At 44.2% G+C, this 21,572-nt stretch overlaps 1 protein-coding gene across 1 annotated transcript in view; it reads right to left on the bottom strand.

The window, feature by feature from the left end:
• The window catches only part of LOC127577713 (dual specificity protein phosphatase 8-like), a 178,835-nt gene that overhangs the window by 84,706 nt on the left and 72,557 nt on the right, over positions 1-21,572 (bottom strand). The window contains exon 3 of the mRNA XM_052029192.1: positions 7,842-7,980. Within this exon, the coding sequence (XP_051885152.1) occupies positions 7,842-7,980 (139 nt within the window). The remainder of the gene's footprint in view (positions 1-7,841; positions 7,981-21,572) is intronic.

Genomic DNA, 21,572 nt, shown 5'->3' with positions numbered 1-21,572 from the left:
CCACTCAAAGGAATGATTTCAGTGTGTAGCCAATGTTAGATGTTCAGTTCTTTAGCCAGACATTTCATCATTGACTGCTTCAGCAGGGGGCCAGTATTGTGGGTAGCTGGCACTCAAGTTAACCTACTCTGCTTAAAGCTAGTCTGCAGATCTTAAAGGGGAGAGACACTGTGGATGGAGCAGGTACTGACTTACATTCTACAACTGAACCCATCCCAGAATGGCACGGACCACGGTGGGGTTTCCAGAGAGCTTGATGGAGCAGTGGAGACCAAAGAATTAGAAAGTCTTGAATCCAAGAGGGAGCCAGAAAGCCATCCGGAAATGCTCAGTAGGCAGTGAGATTAGATATTCGTAGGATCAATGCCATAAGTCAAGGCCAGGGGATCTGACTGCAGTGCCATAAATCACAGGAATGGTCAAAGCCAATAATTTAATACACAGACCTTACCAACTATATAAGTAGTGCTGGGCTCTGTGCGATTCACTGCAAACCTACCAATGAATTGCAGCAACCAGGAACAGACTCAACATTAACATGCAGCATCACACCTTCACACAGTGCTCCAAGCCAGTCTGTAATGGCTCCAGGAACGCAGTCCAAATTAATGTGGATGTTGTTCTTGTTGTGCACCTGCAGATTCTTTTCCCAAACTGGTGGCTACACTTTCAGCAGTCTGCACCCCAAGCTCAAGAATTCCCTCTACCTCCCCAACTCTTGTTCCTCCTTTAAGGTTCCTTAAATTCCACCTCTGCCACTGAATCTTTAGTTCACCAGTCCATCTTTGGTTCACTGTTAGACCCACACTTTCTGTAATGTGCATTGGTACATTTTCCCATGTTAAAGGTGCTATAGAGATGCAAGGCACTGCAATTGCTCTCAGTGCTAACGCAGAATCCTGAGCAATGCTGTTCCTCCATCCAAATCCCCCACTGCCCAAAGCAGCAGACTGACACTGCAATGACTGCAATATCTGATTCATCTATTTTACCTCAATGCCTCAAGAAGGCGGCATCCATCACTAAGGACCCTCACCACCAGGGACATGCCCTCTTCACGTTACTACCATCGGGGAGGAGGTACAGGAGCCTGAAGATCCACACTCAACGTTTCAGGAACAGCTTCTTCCCCTCTGCCATCAGATTTTTGAATGGTCCATGAACACTACCTCATTATTCTTCTTCAGCACAATTTATTTATTTTTGTAATATACAGTAATTCTTATGTCTTTATGTCTTGCACTGTACTGCTGCCACAAAACAACAAATTTCATGACATGTCAGTGACAATAAACCTGATTCTGATTTGCAGCCCTGTACCCCTCATACCAAAGGGCCAAAGGGAAAATAAATAATTAAGGGGATTATTTGCAGCTCCAATTTTAATATTCTTTATTAGTAATTCAGCAAAATATTACTTTCTTTCCATTGTCCTTTATCCTCTGGCGTTTTTTAAAAAATATATCGCCACGAATTGGTGTTGAGGACAACTACTTTTTCATATTCCAGTGACCTTGACTACAGCACACTGTACAGATGTAAATGCAATGACGGCCTAATTAAGAAGTGAGGAGTTTTCAGTATCATGGAGGGAATTTTTTTTTTCCCCCCTTTCTCTACTTGAATGGTGCCAGCCAGATGGTTTGCTAATCATGTCAGCTGCTTGCCTGCCCTCCTTTGCAGCCTCATGTACACCAACCAAGATCACTCGATAGTGGCTATCATTCCAAATGGACATTTCCAGCCCTCTCTGTGCCCTTTGGGCTGTTTGGGATGGTACAGTTGGGAAAAAATGTCAATTAGTCATTAATGTCTCTTCGATTTAAATGCTTGTTTAGAAGCCTGCATCATGTGTTTTTCCAAATGTGAGACTCCAAAAATATTATATCAAAGTACAGATGTTTATTTTAAATCTAGCTGTTGTATTATTACAGTAGCAATTAAACTTGACTGTTCTTTCCAACAACTCCACTGGAAAATGTCACAAAGATTCTTGCCTGGTGCTTCATAATTGTAGAGCAAACCTTCCAGAATTTGAATAAATGCTTATCTTAAACAAATATAAATGTCAGAATGTAATGCCCACAATTTCTTCCACTGTATTTAGAATCTATTTTTATCCAGAAACACAGGCCTAGTACAATACTCCAATGTATCTTTTATATTCTCTTTGTGGATAGAGTACCACTCACACCGCATTAATGCAAAATTGCATTCCTAATTACGGATTTGTATATTCATCCTTAATCCACAATTGAATGTTTGGCCAAATTAATTTTATATTCCAACCAGACAGACAGTCATGCCTCGCATTGATTAGGAAAATCAATACTATCTGGATTTCTCCCAGAATGTGTAATGATATTGCAGGCGAAGGGAAGGAAACCCAAGACTCTGAATGGTAGAGATCACCTCTGCTAGTGTGAATGCGATAACAATGCAAAAAGAGTATGATAATAACATAGCATATTGACCTTATGCCATCACTAAAGACAATGGTGTAGTCAAAGGGGCTTAAGAAACTTCTGCAGAACTGCTGAAACTCACTTTAACCTTAAGGTCCCTACAATTGGTTTTCTCAATTGAACTACACCAACACTGCATCAGTTTGAATAGCCCCATACTGGGGTGACTTCTACCACACTGGTGAGGCCTTTGCTGTGCTGGAGAGACTTGTACCACTGTAAAGGGATCTGCTCCACAAAAGGCACATACCGCCCGGGTGCCCTGTGTCAGATACAGGCCACACTGGACAGACCTGTGCCACACTGGACAGATCAGTGTCACACTGGGAGCGATCTATGCCACAGTTGGGAGATTTGTTTCAGACTGGGAAGATGTGCATAGTTTCAAGGAGACTGGTACCACACCAGGGAGATCTGTAGTCCAATAAATTCTGTACCACTGTGGGGAGAACTGTACCACGTATGGGAAGACCTATATCGCACAAGGTAGGTCTATACCATCCTGGGGAAATCCATACTCACTGGGGAGAACTGTATTGCAACGAGGAAAACTGTACTACTCAGGGGAGACCTGAGCCACACTGGGGAGAACTACATCCCATTAGGAAGATTCCAGGGCACACAAAGGAGATCCCTACCATTTGCTGATGTAAATATTTTTGGATTCAGTATTTTTGTATTGGAAGTCTCAGGAGAATGATATCCATGTACCAACTCCCTCTGTTTGTAGAGGTAAAAGTGGCTCCCATCCCCAACCAGAGAATCAGAGAAATACATCTTTATGGTCAATGATCTGACACTGGCAGAAGTGAGGCAGTACTGTAAATGCAAACACCTACATATACTGTAGCCTCATTTAGAAGCACTTTGTGTATAAGTGCCTTAATCAGTCAACAGGACTCAATGTCTACAGGCACACCTCTGTACATATAACAAGAATGCAAGCATCTTACGATTTTAGTGAAAACTTCCTGAGCAGAGAATCAGTGGCAGAAACATTCAATTCTCAAAAAAATCATATTCTTAAAAATGTAATGACCATTTCTTTAAGTTGCAAGAAGCAAATAGTTACAATTTTTGGAAGAGACAACATTAACACCTAATGGCAAACTTTCAAAATCCAAACTGTTGGCAAAACATTACATTTCCTCTTCCACCAACTTTCAGGTTTGTGCTCTGGATGAGCCTGAGAACAGGTCAAGGGTTGTGAATAAAAGACAAGCCTACAGCTGGTGTGGATCCTTCCGACCTGAGCTGTGGTAGTGTTAATGCAGTTTAGTTTCTGACCGAGTTCTGTGATGACGTGATGGTGAGTTACCTGCCTTTTCTCCGAATCCCTCCTGACACAATAAATGTTGGAGAGGTGCACAGAATGAGCTGATGACCGCCTGTTGCCCCTTTAACACCATCACAAAGTCAAGATCTACCCCCACTCAATACAACTGCTGTTTCTCCCCATAAGAAGATCCACTTGCAATTCAGTGACTAAAGAGGTCACCCCAGACCCAACAGAACTTGGGCCATGAGATGCCCAACAAACAAGCTGCTGAAAGAATGCAGCAGGTCGAGCAGCACCTGCGGGAGGAAAGGAATTGTTGACGTATTGGGTCGAAATCCTGCATCAGGGCGAAAGGGTTTCAACCTGAAATGTCGACAATTCCTTTCCTCCCACAGATGCTACTTGATCCGCTGAGTTCCTCCAGCAGATTGTTTGTTGCTCCAGATTCCAGCATCTGCAGTCTCTTGTGTCTCCATGAGATGTCCAAGAAATTACCAGGCAACTAGAATCTGGTACTTAATTCTCTGTGCCCTGAACAACTGACTATACGGCAAGAGACTGTCTATCACATCTGCCACATGCAACCTAATCCCAGGTGTAAAGCAATGTCCTGTCTCCAGTATAACAAAAATGCCACAATCAAAGTAATCGAGTTAGCATTATGCAGTAATACCACAATCAAAATTAGTGTGTGAAGATTTCCTTAAAATAAGCAACAAAATATCAGAAGATGAGGTTCTTGTGCCAGTTTTTTGCCTCTAGGACCCCTTCAGGTCTCTAAGATGCTGCACTTTGCAGTCATTTAAATGCAGAGCAAACCAGCGCTTACTGAACAGAAAATGAAAGCGCTGGAAGAACTCAGCCAGTCGAGCAGCATCTGTGGAAAGGGAAAGCAGTCAATGCTTTGGGTCAGGGACCCTTCCTCAGAAGTGGGGAGGGAGTGGAGGAGTTACAGTTTTCAAAGCAGAGCTGGGTGGAGGAATGAAGTGAAGCGATGATAATGTATCAAATGAAGCTGACCCAGGAGACTGCTTGCATTGTGCATGGACCTGAGGAGCTCGAACCAACTGTAGTACCACAGACCCTGAGACCCCCAGCAGTCCTGCTCAATAAGTGGAAAACTTACTCTTCTGAATAAACGCTGAATTTTTTAACTTCAGGTAAACTACTCTCTCATCGTTCCTCTTTTTCCTGCTTATGTCCCCATCTCACCCCGTTTCTAAAAAATGCCTCCCTAACGATCAATACTCATGCTCCTTATCACCTGATCTGTCTTAGCCAATCTTTGACTTACAACTCACTCCTCCACCCAGCTCTGCTTTGACAACTGTAACCCCTCCACTCTCCTGCCAGTTCTGAGGAAGGGTCCTTGACCCAAAACACTGACTGCTTTCTCTTGTCCCAAAGGCAGAAAGACTGGCACGGCAACTTTATCTTCTGATATTTCGTTGCTTATATTAAGCACATCTTCATACACTAACTTTGGATAATTGAAAGGACATGCCTGTTGATATACAATCTGACTGGTCATTTATAAAATATCTTTCTATGGTTAGTTCTACATGGAATGAGAATGTCATGGGGCTACATAGTACAAAAGATATAGGTGGGATCTTCACACTAGCCAGCATCCTGCCACATACTACCTCAGAATCTAGAGTTGGAGATTTGAGGGACTGCCTGGGTTAGGTTTCTCACTTTGAACCATGAGGTAGGGAATATCACAACCAAGTCACTTGTATCAAATCAAGGACACATTCTTCATACCATTTGTTTGGTATGGAGTTGAGCCAGAGAAGGAACAGTGAAGGTCAGTCGATAGGAGCAGGATACACAGTACAATGACGGCTTCAACATGGGGAACAAAAATTGACCAAGTAGATAGAAAGAATCGATTTTCTCTCGTGGCACAGTCCAGAAGGTCCTCCTTGGACTACCTCAGAAAATACTTTTACGAGAAAAGGTAGACAAAATCTTCTGCTCTCTCCCCAAAAAGAACATGAAGAAGACCATCAAAAAGACAAATGAAAATTTGATCATTTGATGAATAGACATTTGTTAATTAAGACATTAAGGGCAAAGGACCAAGTTATGAGGTCCAATCAAAGAGGCCTGAGTTGGGCAGAACTGCTTATTCCTCTTCCACTTGAGAGAATTGTACCACACTGGACAGGTAGAACATTACAGCACAGTCCAGGCCCTTCAGCCCACGATGTTGTGCCGACATTTTACCCTGCTCTAAGATCTATCTAACCCTTCCCTCCCACATAGCCCTAACAGGCCAGGCTAGACAGTTCTGTGCCACACTGGACAAAACCAAGCTACACTGGACAGATTTGTGCCACGGCAGAGTGATCTGTTCCACAATGGGAACTGATTATTCCTGTTCAAATGTGCTTAACAAGATTTCTGTGCAGCAATTGAAGCCAATTCCTAGCCTTGCTTTTACTCAGCTTCAGGCTAACAAATCGACACTCCCCATGACTGAAGGACATCATCTGACTTGTCCTGCTGTTAATCGTGTGACCCATTAACTAGGAGTTGTGATATTACTCACAAGCACCCCACTTTAAAAAAAGGAACCACCAGACCCTATGATTACAACTAATTGGAACCTGCCTCTGCCTTTGCAAGCCTGCAATCAACGCTCTCAGTGCCAGCCACTAATTGACAGTTCTGCAAACCTTGAATAATTAGCCGCACAAGATTGATTCCTGCTTCCAGAGTGTCTGTGTCTCAGGATGTGATTCTGTCACTTGTGGCAATTATCACTTTGCCTGACAGCCAATTTGAAGCTCAGTAATATGAACGGGTAATGGGGGCTCTATTTGGAGGCAGCCCAGGTTAATGCACGTTGTTACTGTTAACTTTCTGCTAAGAGAAGAGACGTTAGTTTTTGATCTCTGATTTCATTTCCTTCCTCAGTTTCCAGAAGTACCATGGAAACTCTGCTAAAAGGACATCCCTTGTCTGTGAGACATGTGTGGCAGGACACTTGATCGTGCTGAGCACTGCAATTAAACATCTGACTTGAAACATTAACTCTGATTCTTACTCCACAGATACTGTCTGACATGATGACTGTTTGATGCATTTTCTGGTGTTGCTTCAGATTCCCTGCATCTGCGATTTTTTTCGCCAGTTCTCAAACCCTTCTCCTCATTTGACGTCCATATTTATTGTATGAGACCCAAGCTGGACATCAGGAGCAGGAATTCCAGTTAGCTTCCCCCTAACTAATTTGAGGAATCCAACGCTAGCTGAAGAACCCTTACTCCACTGGAGAACAACTCATTAAGCAGGGACACAAGATTGAACTTAGAATTCAACTACGTTTTTTGCATCAGCTATTCACAGGATAAATTCACCCAGCCAGCCAACCGTACTTAGTGCGCAAATCAAATTCTATCTACCTGTGGCTTCTCGCACTGTTACAACAAGGCCTGATGCAAGCTTGAGGAACAGTACCTTATCTCCTGTCCAGGCACGTTGCAGCCTTCATACTGAATTCTCCAGCTTTAGGGAACTCACTCTTTCTGTCTGTATCAGAATTGGTCATTTCTGCCAGTCTATGATCTTGGCTTGGTTTCTCTCTGTTAGTACCACCTGGGTATGTCCCACTTCCCTGCTATTAGCAACACAAAGTACAGACAACGAAGCATAATCAGCCTCTAACTGCCCCATTAACCCATTTGACCTGACCTCACCCTATCACAGAGATTCCCTTTGCCTTATCCAGTCCTCCCGCCACCCTCTCCGCAACCTTTTCTCTCTCTTTCCCAGTGCTGACGAAGGGTCTCTGCTAGAATCTGTTTCCCTCTCTCCATGGATGCTGCCTGATCTTCTGAGTATTTCCAGCATTTTCTGTTTTTATTTCAGGTTTACAGCATCCGCAGTTGTTTTGAGTTTCAAGTTCAATTGCATACTGAACACCCACATGACCTTCCCAAAAAAACCCCTCAATAATCAAACCCTATTGTTTAAGGATACCATTGATAACTCTGAGCACTCTGCAAATGCCCTTGAATAGGAAAGTTGTAATGTTTCAAAATAATTGAGGAAATGGAGGGCATTTAACATTAGGGAGTGGGCCATACCTGACAGCAGTGAGACATGGTGGAAATAGCTCTCCAGCTTGCCCAGGAGTACAGAGGTGAAGCTGTCCGCTGTCAGCTTGCTGAGGTCTCGCGTGCACTGATCATAAAGCACCACTTCCTGCGTTCCCTCCACGTCAATCTGGAAAAGGGGACACAAGAAGAAGAAAGTGTTAGGGTGTAGCACCAAAGAGGGACAAAGCAGAATGCTCTTTGTGTGAGCAACAAAGCATTTTCCAATTGCCTGTTTGAAGGGGTTCGGAGAGATGGTAGCATGGGGGTGATGGTTGGGTGAAAGGAAGGAAGGAATTAATGAAAATTCACAAAATTTCTATGTAGTACTTCCTCATTGTAGGGTTCATGTTGATATACTCTCCAGCACACAGCCGATAAATTAACAGATTATATTTAAGGGGAAACTTTGATTTCTGGAAATGACTCACTCCCTTTGCTTTAGCAGAACCTCCCTGGCTGCTCGAACATCAACATTAGGCCCAGATGGTGCAACAGGCTTCCTTTTCATTTGCTGTTAATGAAAATTCACAGATATTTAACCAGTAGGGACACTTATTGACACCTTGATGACTGTGCCAATTTCAGTAACTTGGAAAATATTTTATCCAACATGCGAAGGGGAAGTTCTGGCTGTGGGATTAGTTGTGGAACAGTGATTATTAATGGGGAACATCTTGCTCATCCAGCACCTTCAGGCACACACAGTCTTTTGGATAAGTCCCTTAACTGAAGCCACATCTGCTCTGTCAGGGGAACCAAAAAGATCCTAGAATACTTTTTTTTAAAAAAAGGTTCTTCATTAAATCTTGGCCAAGATTTATCAGAATCATTCTAAAGAGATTATCTGGTCATAATCACGGTGTTGTTTATGGGACGAATTGGCTTTGTTTCCTACGTGGCTGATTATAGTGACAACACCGTGACCAGTCACAGTGGAGATAACTGGATAATTTCCTATATTCCATAGTTCCTTATGACAGAGAAGGATGTCCATCAGTTCAGTGCCAGCACACACAGCAATCCAATTTCCTCAGTAATTTTCCCTGTAACCTCTTCTTCCCATGTGCTCAGCATTGCTACCACCTAACTACACGACAGGGCAAAAAACAAACTGCTGGAGGAACTCAGCGGGTCCAGCAGCATCTGTGAGGGGAGAGGAATTGTCAACATTTTGGGTCGAAGGCCTGCATCTGGACTCAGAGTGGAGATGGGTATAAAGAGGAGAGGGGGAGGGGTGAGAGGTGGATCGAGGAGGGGTGAGGGATGATGGGCAGGAGGAGTCAGGAGGGGGAGGGGTGGGGTGGTGTTGGGAGACAGAGGCAGGTGGGTGATAGGGAAAAAAAAGGCAGATGGAGCCAGGTTTGGGGGAGGAGAGGGTGAAGGTAGAGATGGAGGCTGGAGGGTGATCAGTGGGGACACAAAGGCTACAAGTGCTGGAATCTGACGTAAGGAAAGTGAAGTGTGTGGTAGCATGTGGATGAAACCAGGAGGACGAGAGAAATGAAAATGGCTTAAGAACAGCACCTCATATTCCGCCTGAGAAGTCTACAACCCAATGGTATGAACATTGAGTTTTCCAATTTCAGGCAACCCTTACCTCCTCTGTTCCCATCTCTCTCTCCTTCCGATCTACCCACGGTCCTCCCATTTTTGTTTCCTTTCCCATACTATCTCTCCAGACCCCCATCACCCATTTTCATCCCCCCCTCCACCTCCTCTTTATACCGGCTATCTCCCCTCTTCAGTCCCAGTCCTGATGCAGGGTCTCAACCCAAAACTTCAACAATCCCTCTCCCCCAACAGACACTGCTTGACCTGCTGAGTTCCTCCAGCAGTTTATTTTTTGCTCCAGATTCCATTGTCTGCAGTCTCGTGTCTACACCATGGGATAATTTGCAATGGCCACTTAATCGATGAACCCTCACGTCCTTGGAAGATGGAGCATCCAGAGGAAACCCGGGCCGAACGTGCAAAGATCACTCAGACAGCATCAGCGGTCAGGACTGAACCTATGTCACTGCAGCTGTGAGGAAGCAGTTCTACCTCTGTGCCTGTTAACAAAGCCTGGTGGCCACACTTGTGTAAGTGAAGAAAAACGATTTTTTATGTATGTTATATATATGTAACTATCCTCCACTCACTGCATTCTAGACAAATTACCCTGATTTTTTTTTAAATCAGTAGTTTTTGTTTTTTCTGCTCTTTAAACAGACTGTTTTCTGAGCTTAATACCTTTATTTCTTGTGAGCATATAACCTGCTCATCTCCAACTCACTGGCTAGCATGGTGCTCTCAATAAATAATGTCGCTCCATGACAAGACTGACTACACTCTAAATGTATATTATTAGTCATGAAAAGCTATGAGATAGTTGGCAGCACAGTGGCGCAGTTAGTAAAGCACGGTAGTGTAGCGGTTTGCGTAACGCTATTACAGCACCAGCGACCCGGGTTCAATTCCCGCCGCTGTCTGTACGGAGTCTGTACATTCTCCTCGTGTCTGTGTGGGTTTCCTCCGGGTGCTCTGGTTTCCTCCCACATTACAAAGACGTATGGGTTAGGAAGTTGTGGGCATGCTATGTTGGCACCGGAAGCTTGGCGACACTTGCAGGCTGCCCCCAGAACACTCTCAGACTGTGTTGGTTGTTAACGCAAAAACAGTCACATTTCACTGTGTGTTTCGATGTACATGTGACTAATAAATAAATAGTATTATTATTATGCTCACAACACCAGAGACCCGGGTTCAATCTTGACCTTGAATGCTGTGTGGAGTTTGCATGTTCTTCCTGCGACTGCATATAGCTTTCCTCTTGGCATTGCAGTTCCCTCCCACATCTGAAAGATGTGTGGGTTAGTAGGTTAACTGGCCGCTGTAAATTGCTCCCATTGTATAGGTAAGTGGTAGAATCTAGGGGTAGCTGATGAGAGTATGAGGACAATCTAAAAAAATGGGATTAATGTAGGATTAGTGCAAATGGGGTGATTGATAGCTGATGCAGATCTTTTAGATTTTGCCTGACTAGCACAGTGGTGCATCTGGTAGAGCCACTGCCTCACAGCTCCAGCAATCCCAGTTCAATCCTGACCTCTGGTGTTGTACGTGTGGACCTTGCACCTCCTCCCTGGGTTTCCTTCGGGTGCTCTGGCTTCCTCCCATATTCCAAAGACGTTTGGGTTGGTAGGTTAATTGGCCATTGCAAATTGCCACTAGCGTGTAGGTGCGAGGAGGAATCCGAAGGGGAGTGGATGGGAATGTGGGGAAAATAAAATGGGATTCATGTAGGATTAATGTAAATGGGGGCTGAATAGTCAGTGCAAACGTGGTGGGGTGAAGGGCTTGTTTCCATGATGTATGACTCCATGACTTTCTAAGACTCAGTTTTTGGAAGTAAGATTTGGTCCTCCGGATTGAGTGACAGGCTCTGTCTTTGTACCCATATTGTGCTTTTAGCATAGCTGCCATACAGGAAGAAGGGAGTGGAGATGCCATAGGAGGGCTGCTCATCCCTTCCGAGGGCACTCATGTGCACCTTCTATCAAACCAGTGGCACCGTGATGATGGAGAACCTGTTGTAGACCAGGAGTCTGCTTTTCCTTTCAGTCAGGGTCTGTGGGAGTCTGTGAAGAGCAGCAAACATGGATGAAAGTATCTTCGACAAGTAATATACTCCCTTTCCAAAGGGCAGAACACAGTTTTCTGTTCTAATTCATACCACCCACCAGGAACAAAGTGCGGCTCGACAGGGCTGCTCACAGTGTGGACGAGCCAAGGTCCAACATTAAGAGGCAAACGTTGCTCCTTGTGGAAAAGAACAACGCACAGAATTCCTGCCTGACAAACCACTTCCCGTTTCCTAGATTGTATGGAACTCCTCATCCAAGCATAACACTTTGCATACCAAACCCTGATCCAGATGCCAAATGTTCCCAATTACCCAGCTTCTAACTGGGTCCAGCATTGCACACTCCTGAAACAAGCTTGTTTTATTCCTCCATCCCGGAGTACAAAAGGAAGGAAAAGAAGGAAGGAAGAATGTAATTATATACTGCCTTTTATGATGTCAGGACATCCTAAGGGGCTTTACAGCCATTTAAATTTATCTTGAAGCATAAATCACTATTGTAATATAGGAATAACAGCATGACCCTGTGGTGTGATCAGTGACAGATAACATGTTTCAATGATAGAAGATCAGATACTGCATGTGCCGGAAATCTAAAATAAAATCCAAGATGCTGGAAACCCTCAGCAAGTCAAACAGGGTGGCACATTGGCACTGCAGCTGCCTGAAGAACACAATGATGCTGGGAGAACTCAGCAGGCCAGGTAGCATCCGTGGAGAAATGCAGGTGGTCAACGTTCCGGGTCAGGATCCTTCTTTGGGACTGATAGAAGATAGGAAAAGGGGAAGCCCAATATATAGGAGGGAAAAGCAGAGCAGTGATAGCGGCCTCATAGAAATGATGCCCAAATGGATCCTCAACAGCTTGCCTTAGAGATGGTAGTTGTTCAGTGGTGTCATGATTATATTACTGGTAGTCCAGGGGCTTGTATTAATGATCTGGGTACAATGCATACATGTACTCATGCATATGACAATAAACTTGACTTTGATTTTAAATTTCATTTTGGCAGCTGTGGATCATAACTTGAGTTAACTAAGCAAACCTAGAATTAAAAAAGTGTCAACAACAATGACTGTGGTACTATAGGATTGTCACAGAAACCCATGAGATTCACAGATATGCTTCAGGAAAGAAATCTGCCACCCTCGTCCAGTCTGGCCTATATGTGACTCCAGCTACACAGTCACGTGCCAGAATCTTAACTCCCCTCTGAAGTGACTGAGCAAAATATTCAGTTCAAGGACAAAAAAAATATGGACAATAAATGCTGGGCTGAGAATGCTGGCCAGATCCTGAGAATAAATGAAAAGAAAGACGTCGAACTTGGCGATGGGTTTCCGAAGCAAAAGCGTCACCAGGATGTCAACAAAAGCTCTGTGAGAGAGAGCAGTGTTGATGATGTCAGACTGGGTGATATTGTGGAGGTCTGTGGTAGACACTGGTGAAATGCCACAAGGAGTACAGATTAGATGTGGTATGACTGAATGGTGAACAGGTTTGGGGGGCCAAATAGTTAATTCCTCTTCCTATGCTATATAGACCAAGTCATAAAGCACGGAAACAGGCCTTTCAACCCAACTGGTCCATGCCGACCAAGATTCCCACCTAAGCTAGTTCTGTTTACCCGTGTTTAGCCCATATCCCTCCAAGCCTTTCCTGTCCACATACCTGTCCAATATTGTTAATGTACCTACCTCAACCACTTCCTCTAGCAGCTCATTCCATATACTGACCATCCTCTGAGTGAAACAGTTGCCCCTCAGGTTCCTATGAAATCTCTCCTCTCTCACCTTACACCCATGCCCTCTAGTTCTTGACTTCCCAACCCTGGGAAAAAGATTGTGCGCATTCACCTTATCTATGCATTTCATGATTTTATGCACCTCTATAAGATCATTCCTCATTCTCCTACGCTCCAATGAAAAATATCCCAACTTGCTCAACCTCTCTCCATAATTCAGTCCCTCAAGTTCTGCCCTCTTTCCAGTTTAACAGCATCTTTCCTACAGCAGGGTGACCAAAACTGAACGCAACATTCCAAATGCAGCCTCACCAATGTCTTGTACAATTGCAACATGATGTCCTGACTCCTATAGTCAATGCTCTGACTGATGAAGGCCACCATGCCAAAAGTCTCCTTCACCACCCTATCTACCTGCGATGTCACCTTCAGGGGACCATGTACTTGTACTCCTAAGTCCCTCTGTTCTACAACAATCCCCAGGGCCCTATCATTCACTGTGAAAATCTCACCCTCATTTGCCTTCCCAAAATGCAAAATTTATCCAAATTATACTCCATTTGCCATTTCTCGGGCCACTTACCCAGCTGATCAAGATCCCTCTGTAAAATCCTGATCACCATCTTCATTGTCAACAAGTCCACCTATTTTAGTTCTTCATATCTTCTACTTAAAGGACACCCACAGCCAGTCTGTACTCTATCGAATTCTATTACCAGCAACACTTAAAGCAGTACTTGATTATAGTAGCTTTCCCGATCAAACTTTTGGCTTTTTTTTTTACAAGTATCCCATTTATTCCCTTTTTTCCTAAGCCACTAACTCATACTGTGGTGGTCCTGACAAAACAAATTCTCCCAGATATTCCACGGCAGTGAAATCGGAGCCAAGTCCAGTCCTGTGATCAGGCACAATCTGCTGGCTGGAGTTGCTGGGCAGCAAAGGGGAGCAGGAACCCCAGCTTATTCACCCCTCCCCTCTTTTCCTGGTCTTAGAACAACAAGCCGAACAGTAGACCAGGCCTCAACTGGGAGCCGATGAACTGAGCACAGGAGGGGAGGGATATCCTGAACGTATTTTTCCTTCTGGCCTCACAAGATGGAAAGCAGACCTCGTAAATCAAGTAACCATAGAACGGTGCTGAAATGTGCTAAATGGTAACTGGAAGCAAAGCTGCAGAACTCTCAGTACCAAAGAACAACCTCAGTGTAAACGTGTCTGGCACCACACACAGCCCAATTTATAATTATGAAGTATCTTTAACTGAAGCAAAGTGCTTCACAGAAGCCTTGTAGAAAATATGTCCCTGAGCCACATGAGGGGATAGTTTTACAGGTAATTAAAAGTTTGGCCAAAAGCTGGAGGTTTTATAGGAGGGATATGAAAACAAGAAGGAGAATTTTACAACTGAGGCACTGCTGGAGAATCAACACAGATCATTGAGTTCAGAGATGGTGGAAGAATGGAACTGTGTGCGCTCTGACGTGGGCAGCAGGGAGGATTGGATCTGCTCAGGTTTGTAGGGACAGCTACCTCCTTCTGGCATGTGCAACCAATACAAACTCTAACTCCCCTGCAGATCAAGGACTTCAGTGTAGCAGAAATGGGTGGTTGTTGTCATTAAGGAGATGCATTAATCAGCTAACACAAAGTTTTCCAAACTCTTTTACTTTAATTTCTGTCCCTCTTCAAATGGGGTGAAGTTGACATTATGCAATGGCTTAAAGCAGATAACAACACATTAAGAACATATTTCTTGATTGTTATTTCCATTGAACAGTCAGGGGAGCTATTATATAAAATAGCTGACCTGACTCAGTCTCTGCCATTCCATACAAAGATTTAACCTATCAGCTTCTGCCAAATGCCCAGCTGGTCCCACTGAGAACAGCTGTCCTCATGCACAGAGGTAGTGCAGTTGGCAATGAAGCCAAGAAGATGGTGTGTTTGCTCATGTTTTTCCAGGTTGGCATTTTAGCATTTTTCTTTTCTTTTAAATGCTACAGTCCAAAGAAATGGAATAACTATCACACTGTGGAATTTCATCCAATCCTCATATCCAAATACAGATCTTCAGATTCAAACCAGTATCAGACAAAGCTTATGCATGGCAGCCTGGTACCAATGGCCATGGTTAGGACTGCCACTTATCCATGGGACTATGGTGGCATTCTGTGCCATTGGAACAGCAGTCCACGTGGGAGGCACAGTGACGCAGCTTAGTAGTGCTGCAGTCTCGTAGCACCAAAGACCCAGGTTCAATCCTGACCTCGGGCACTCTCTGCATGGAGTTTTCATGTTCTCCCTGTGACTGTGTGCATTTTCCTCAGGGTGCTCTGGTTTCCTCCCACATCCCAATGATGTATGGGGTGGTAAGTAGCCAATGTAAATTGTTTATTGTGTGGTGGAATCTGCAGGGAACTGATGGATACATGGGGAAAATAAAATGGGATTAGTGTGGTATAAACGATAGTGTGTAAGTGATTGCCGACACAGACTTGGTAGGCTGATGGGCCCGTTTGTGTGCCATATGACTATATGTCAGTTTGGGAACATGTGCCATCATTGAGCAAGCCTAAACTGATAACAAGTTCTGGGGATGCTCAACAAGTCAGGTAACATCTATAGAGAAAGAGACAGGGTTAATGCTTCTAATAGAGGGTTACTGATCTGAAATATTAACGGTTTCTCTCTCCTCAGCTGCTGCCTGACTTACTGAGTATTCAGGAACTGGAAATTGGTTTATTATTATCACATGTACCGAGATAAAGTGAAAAGCTTTGCCATCCAGACAGATCCTTTTTCCAAGTTGCAGCACCTGCAGTACTTTGCTTTACTGCTCCTCAACTGACAACCACTGGTCCAAATATTACATCCAGTATTACTTTGGCGCTCAAAACAAAATAGCCCCAGTATCTAGGAGGCACTATTAACCAATCATTGTCACTACACTCTTACGTTTATTTGGACCATGCATGACAGAGTCGACCAAACCAGAAGCCAAATTGAAGGCCTCAAATCTTAATAAAATGCTCTAATTGAATGGCTGAGACTGGGCTCGCCAGGCAGTTGATGGGGAGTTAAGCCCAACGTGAGCTAGTTGACGTCAACTGGGCTTTAATGGCAGGTTGTCCACGATCTGTTCATCCCATAATAAAACCAGGAAATGTTCAAAACACTTCGCAAATCAGGCAGCATTTGAGGAAAGGCAAACAGTTAACCTTTCAGATCCAGCACCCTTGATCAGAAGCAGGAAAGAAAGAAGGTTTAGTTAGTTTTAGGTAGCGAGAAGGTGGGGGAATCAGGAAGGGTAGAACAGTAGAACAAAGGTCATATCTTCTATAGGTTGAGACCAGATGACCTAACGTGGTAGTTATATAGCAGTTAAGATTGGATTAAGCCTCTTTGTTAGTGTAATGTGTTGCTATCGGTAAGGTTGTGGGACAAGCCCAGCAGATCAGACTATATGAATAAAAAGAAAAAACTAAGCCAAAATGTTGACACAAGAGATTGCAGATGCTGGAATCCGGAGCAAAAACAAAACAATCTGCTGGAGGAACCCAGTGAGTCAAGACTCGAAACATTGACAGTTCCTTTCCCTCCACAGATACTGCTTGACCCACTGAGTTCTTCCAACAGTTTGTTATTTGAGCCAAAATGATCTCAAACAGAAATGGCCAGTTCTGATACAGACAGAGAGAGTGAATTACTTAAAGTTGGAGAATTAAATATTGAGTCCTGCAGGCCAAGATGTGCTCAGACAGAAGAGATGTTGTTCTTCGAGCTTGTGTTGTGCCTCATTGCAGAGAGGCACAGGCAGAGAGGTCAGAGTGGGATGGGGAATTAAAGTGGCAGGCAACTGGAGGCTCAGGGTCGCTCCTGCAGACTGAACGCAGATGGTCCACAAAGTGGCCACCCACTCTGCATTTGGTTTCTCCAGTGTAGAGAAGTGATACAGAGATGGAGTCAGCCAGGTTCTCCTTCCCCCATAGCTGCTCGAGTGAGATGGGTGGCCAGTTGTAAAGCCGCCCTCTCCCAGGATCAAAGTTCAGACTGCTGACGTTCTCTAAATCCCACTGATTTAAAAAAAACACTCCCTGATGAAATGTTCCAGAGGGGGAGGAGCTATTGCTGAAACCACCGAAGAAACAGCACAGCCAGGAGGTTGGGAGCAAGGGCAGGTAACCACGAAAACAAAAAGAATGCCGGCCAGTCAGATGAGAACAGGCAGCTTTGCAGACAGGATGTCGTTTCCACAGAGGTAGGGAGGCCACACCTCCACTCCTGAAATTTGGTACTTATCAATGGAGGCAGAATTCACGGGCTCAGCCCTCCTATCGACTGCAACCCGATACGTGGCTGTGGGTCAGAGGTCTGTACAAATAAAATGAATGAACAATTGGCTTTCTTCTTGTTAGAAGCAGCCCCAGCACAATGCCATCCTCTGTCCGGCTCCAGGGCTCCAATTTCCTTGTTGGAATGGGCAGGACTCCAAGATGTCAGTGTCGGACATGACGAATGTTTCACATCCTTGTGTCTGTTTATGCATTTCTATAATAGCCTCAGATTCGCCCACATCTACATACATACATCTTTATAACTGTATCAACGTGTACTCAGTTACTTATACAAACTTAGGTAACCTCCTCGAAGAAGCTGTTGTAGCTGCAATGCTGTGATTCCCAGGTGAGTAGGAATGTTCCCGGGACATGTCTGTGTGTGTGGCCAGAGCAGGTAGTGACATAATCACCTGTCCAGCCACTCCCATGAAAGTCAGGGACAGAATGAACTTCACAATAAGGTTGGAGCTCACTTGCTGCCCATCTATAAAACAATGCCGCTGAAACAGGGATCTGTCCAGTGTGTTACACTGCTGCCACAGCTCCTGTTTTTATTCCATTCTTTATACCTTACCCTGCACATGTGTTCGAGCTGGTTTTTCTTTTGCTTGCCATTTCTTAATTTCCTGTCTCCGATTTAAAGGTTCCCTAATGTGCACCTCCTGCCTCCTTCCACTGACAGAACTTCCAGAAACAACAGGCACTGAGGATTTTTGACCCTGAACTCCTCAGCAGCGAGAAGGTGGGGCTGGGGGTGGGAACCAAACCAGGAGATAACTGGGGACAGGAGATCTTACTCTGCCCACTTTGAGCTCTCTGCCTTTGGCCTACTGCACTGTTCCAGTGAAGCCCACTGCAAGCTTGAGGAACAGTGCCTTATGTTCTGCCAAGGCACATTGCAACCCTCAAGACTCAATAACGAATTCAAACCTATTTCACATAACTAGCCTTTTACATTTGTCAGAAATGGCCAGCTCTGGTACAAGATCACTCACCTGTAATATTAGCATAGTTCTTCTCTCTTCTCAGATGCTGCCTGATCTGCTAAGTATTTCCAGCATCTTCTGTTTTTGTTTCAACTTTCCAGCAACTGCTGGTCTGCATTTCAAAGTTCCAGCATTGAATTTTTCCTCTCCATTGCCCACATTCAACCCCCTTTGTTTAAAACTCCTCCAGGCAGATCAGCTTTAATTAACAAGCATTCGTCACCCTCCCTTAGACAGCATTTGTGTTACTTGGACAACCTTGGTCTGTACCCATGGACATTCCCCTCACTCTCTCCACTCCTCCCCTTCTCTGCAACCTAAAACATACTTGTTTTCTCACGTGTCCAATTTTGGTAAAAGGTCATAAACCAGAATATTGGTTCTATTTCTCTTTCCACAGGTGCTCCCTGATCTGTTGAGTATTTCCAGCAGCTTCTTTTCTCATTCCAGATGTCCAGTACCTGCAGTCATCTTTCAATTACTTCTTGGTGGTTGGCAATTGGTTTATTATTGTCGCATGTACCGAGATATAGCGAAATGCTTTGCTTTGCGTGCCACCCCGTACAGATAATTTCAAAACACAAGTACATCGAGGTAGAAAAAAAGGGAAAAACAATAACATGAAGCAGAACAGTGTTACAGTTAGAGAAAGTGCAGTGCAGGTAGGCAATAAAGTGCAAGGGCTTTGACAAGGTAGATTGTGAGGTCAAGAGTTCATCTTTAATGTACAAGTAGTCCACTGAAGAGTCTTATAAGAGCAGGATGGAAGCTGTCCTTGAGCCTGGTGATGTGCATTTCCAAGCTTTTGTATCTCTTGTCTGATGGAAGGGGAGAGAAAAGAGAATGTCCGGGGTGGGAGGGAACTTTGATTATCTTGGCTGCTTTCCTAAGGCAACGGGAAATGTAGACAGAGTCCATGGAGGGGATGCTGGTTTTTGTGATGGACTGAGTGGTGTTCACAACTCTACAATTTCTTGCGGTCTCGGGCAAAGCAGTTGCCATACCAAACTGTGATGCATCCGGATAGGATGCTTTCTACGGTGCATTGATAAAAATTGGTGAGGGTCAAAGGGGACATGCCGCCTTTCCTTAGCCTTCTGAAGGAGTACTGGTGCCAGTGTGCTTTCTTTGCCATGGTGTCTACACCTCAGCTGAACAGGTTTACCAATAACTAATGAAGCCACACATTCCAGAAAGGCCCAGATTCAATGCCGAGTCTGTGCCACAGTAACTGATGCAGCTGAACTATTGGTGTTAACAGATGCTCATGGATTAGAATCAGCTTGGGTTCCTACAGTGGCACACCACCCAGAGTGAACATTTGGGCACATGTCTACATGTCAGGATAAGACTTGACTCTCGTGGAAGAGGCGAGTTGCTGGAATTCTACGTCACAGAGGGTTGTAGAGACGAGATCATTGGGGATAATTAAAGAGAAAGAAGAAAAATGTTTGAAAGATCAGGGAACTGAGGGCTTTGGGGAGCCGGAACACAAGAGGAGATGGGATTTGGGGCAGATCAGCCATAATCGTATTGAATGCAGGGCAGTCTGAGAGGCCAAATGGCCTACTCCTGCTCCAATTTTCTTGTGTTCTCAGTCTGTGGCCTGTCAGAAACCTAGGCTTGGACATGGAGTCAGGTCACTTGGCTAATATCACAGTATTGTCCATAACACAGAGGCAAGCAAAACAAAGAACATTACATGTGGACATCACCTGGCATGCTGACGTTTACTGCCCATTCCTAATTAGGGTCAGTGAAGAGTCAACCACATTGAAGGGTCTGGACTCACATAAAGGCCAGACCAGGTAAGGGTGATAGGCTTCCTTCACAAGGATATTAATGAACCACATGCGCTTTACAACAATCCAGTGGTTTCATGGTTATTGAAGCTAGCTTTCTCTTTGATGTACCAGATCTATTTAACTACTTGAATTTGAATTCCCCAGATGTCATGGTGAGCTTCAAATTCATGTCTCTTGATCAATGGTCCAGAATTAGTTAAGTCCAGCAACTTAACTATATTCTGTGCCCCTACTGTGCTAGTGGAAAAATAAATAAATTATTTCATATAAATTTAGCCCATTGGCCAATAGAGTGCTTGTGGCTTAAATTAGTTTCCTAAAATAGAGAGTGCTGAAAATACTCAGCAGGTCAGGCAGGTACTATGGAGAGAGAATGTGACAGTTTAATGATCATTTATCAGAATTGGCCAATTCTGACACAAACTGGAAAGGCTAGTTATCTGAATTTCTTGACTTCTTTGTTTCAAGTCGATGACCTTTCAGCGGAATTAGAAGTTGGAATTAGGAAAAGAAGACAAGCATGCTTTAAGTAGTGGCGAAGGGGGAGAGTGGAGAGAACAAAGGAAACATCTGTGGTTGGGTGGAGGTCAAGAGAAGATGCATGATACAAATCAGTGTTGGCTGAGAAGTGGTGGTGAAGGCTTAGTAATGTGGCTAATTTGTTTGCGGGAGATGTAAACAGAGGGAGGTAAATGAGGACAGAGAAGAAAAAATGCCCTAGCAGTTGCTGGAAACCCAAAATAAAAGAATGTTTGGAAAAGCCTGGCAGGTCTGTGTAGAGAGAAAACACAAAATGGGAAGTCTGGCTATCTGAAATTATTAAATTAATTGTCCAGCCCCAAAGACTGCAATGTGTCTAGACAGAAGATAAGATGCAGTTCCTCAAGCTTACATCGGACTTCATTGGAACAGTGCAGGAGGCCAAAGGTAAAGAGGTCAAATTGGTACTGGAGTGGAGAATTAAAGTGATAGGCAACTGGAAGCTGAAGGTCACCCTTGAATGGAGGTGTTGTGCAACATGAGTGCAACCCAATCTGAGTTTGGTTTCTCCAATATAGAGGAGACTACATTGTGAGCAATGCATGTAGTTTCCAGACTCTTCCAGGTTTTTTAGGCTCTGCATACCACAGATTGGTCAGTAAACCCAATTGTTATCGCTCTCTCTTCCTCTTGTGATTCTGCATCCCAACAACACTACTGCAAAGAGTAGACCTCTTG

Source organism: Pristis pectinata, chromosome 14, assembly GCF_009764475.1.
Source record: "Pristis pectinata isolate sPriPec2 chromosome 14, sPriPec2.1.pri, whole genome shotgun sequence".
In the NCBI taxonomy this organism is placed as follows: domain Eukaryota; kingdom Metazoa; phylum Chordata; class Chondrichthyes; order Rhinopristiformes; family Pristidae; genus Pristis; species Pristis pectinata.
The sequence above is the reverse complement of the archived record's forward strand: the minus strand, read 5'-3'. Positions and strand labels throughout refer to the sequence as shown.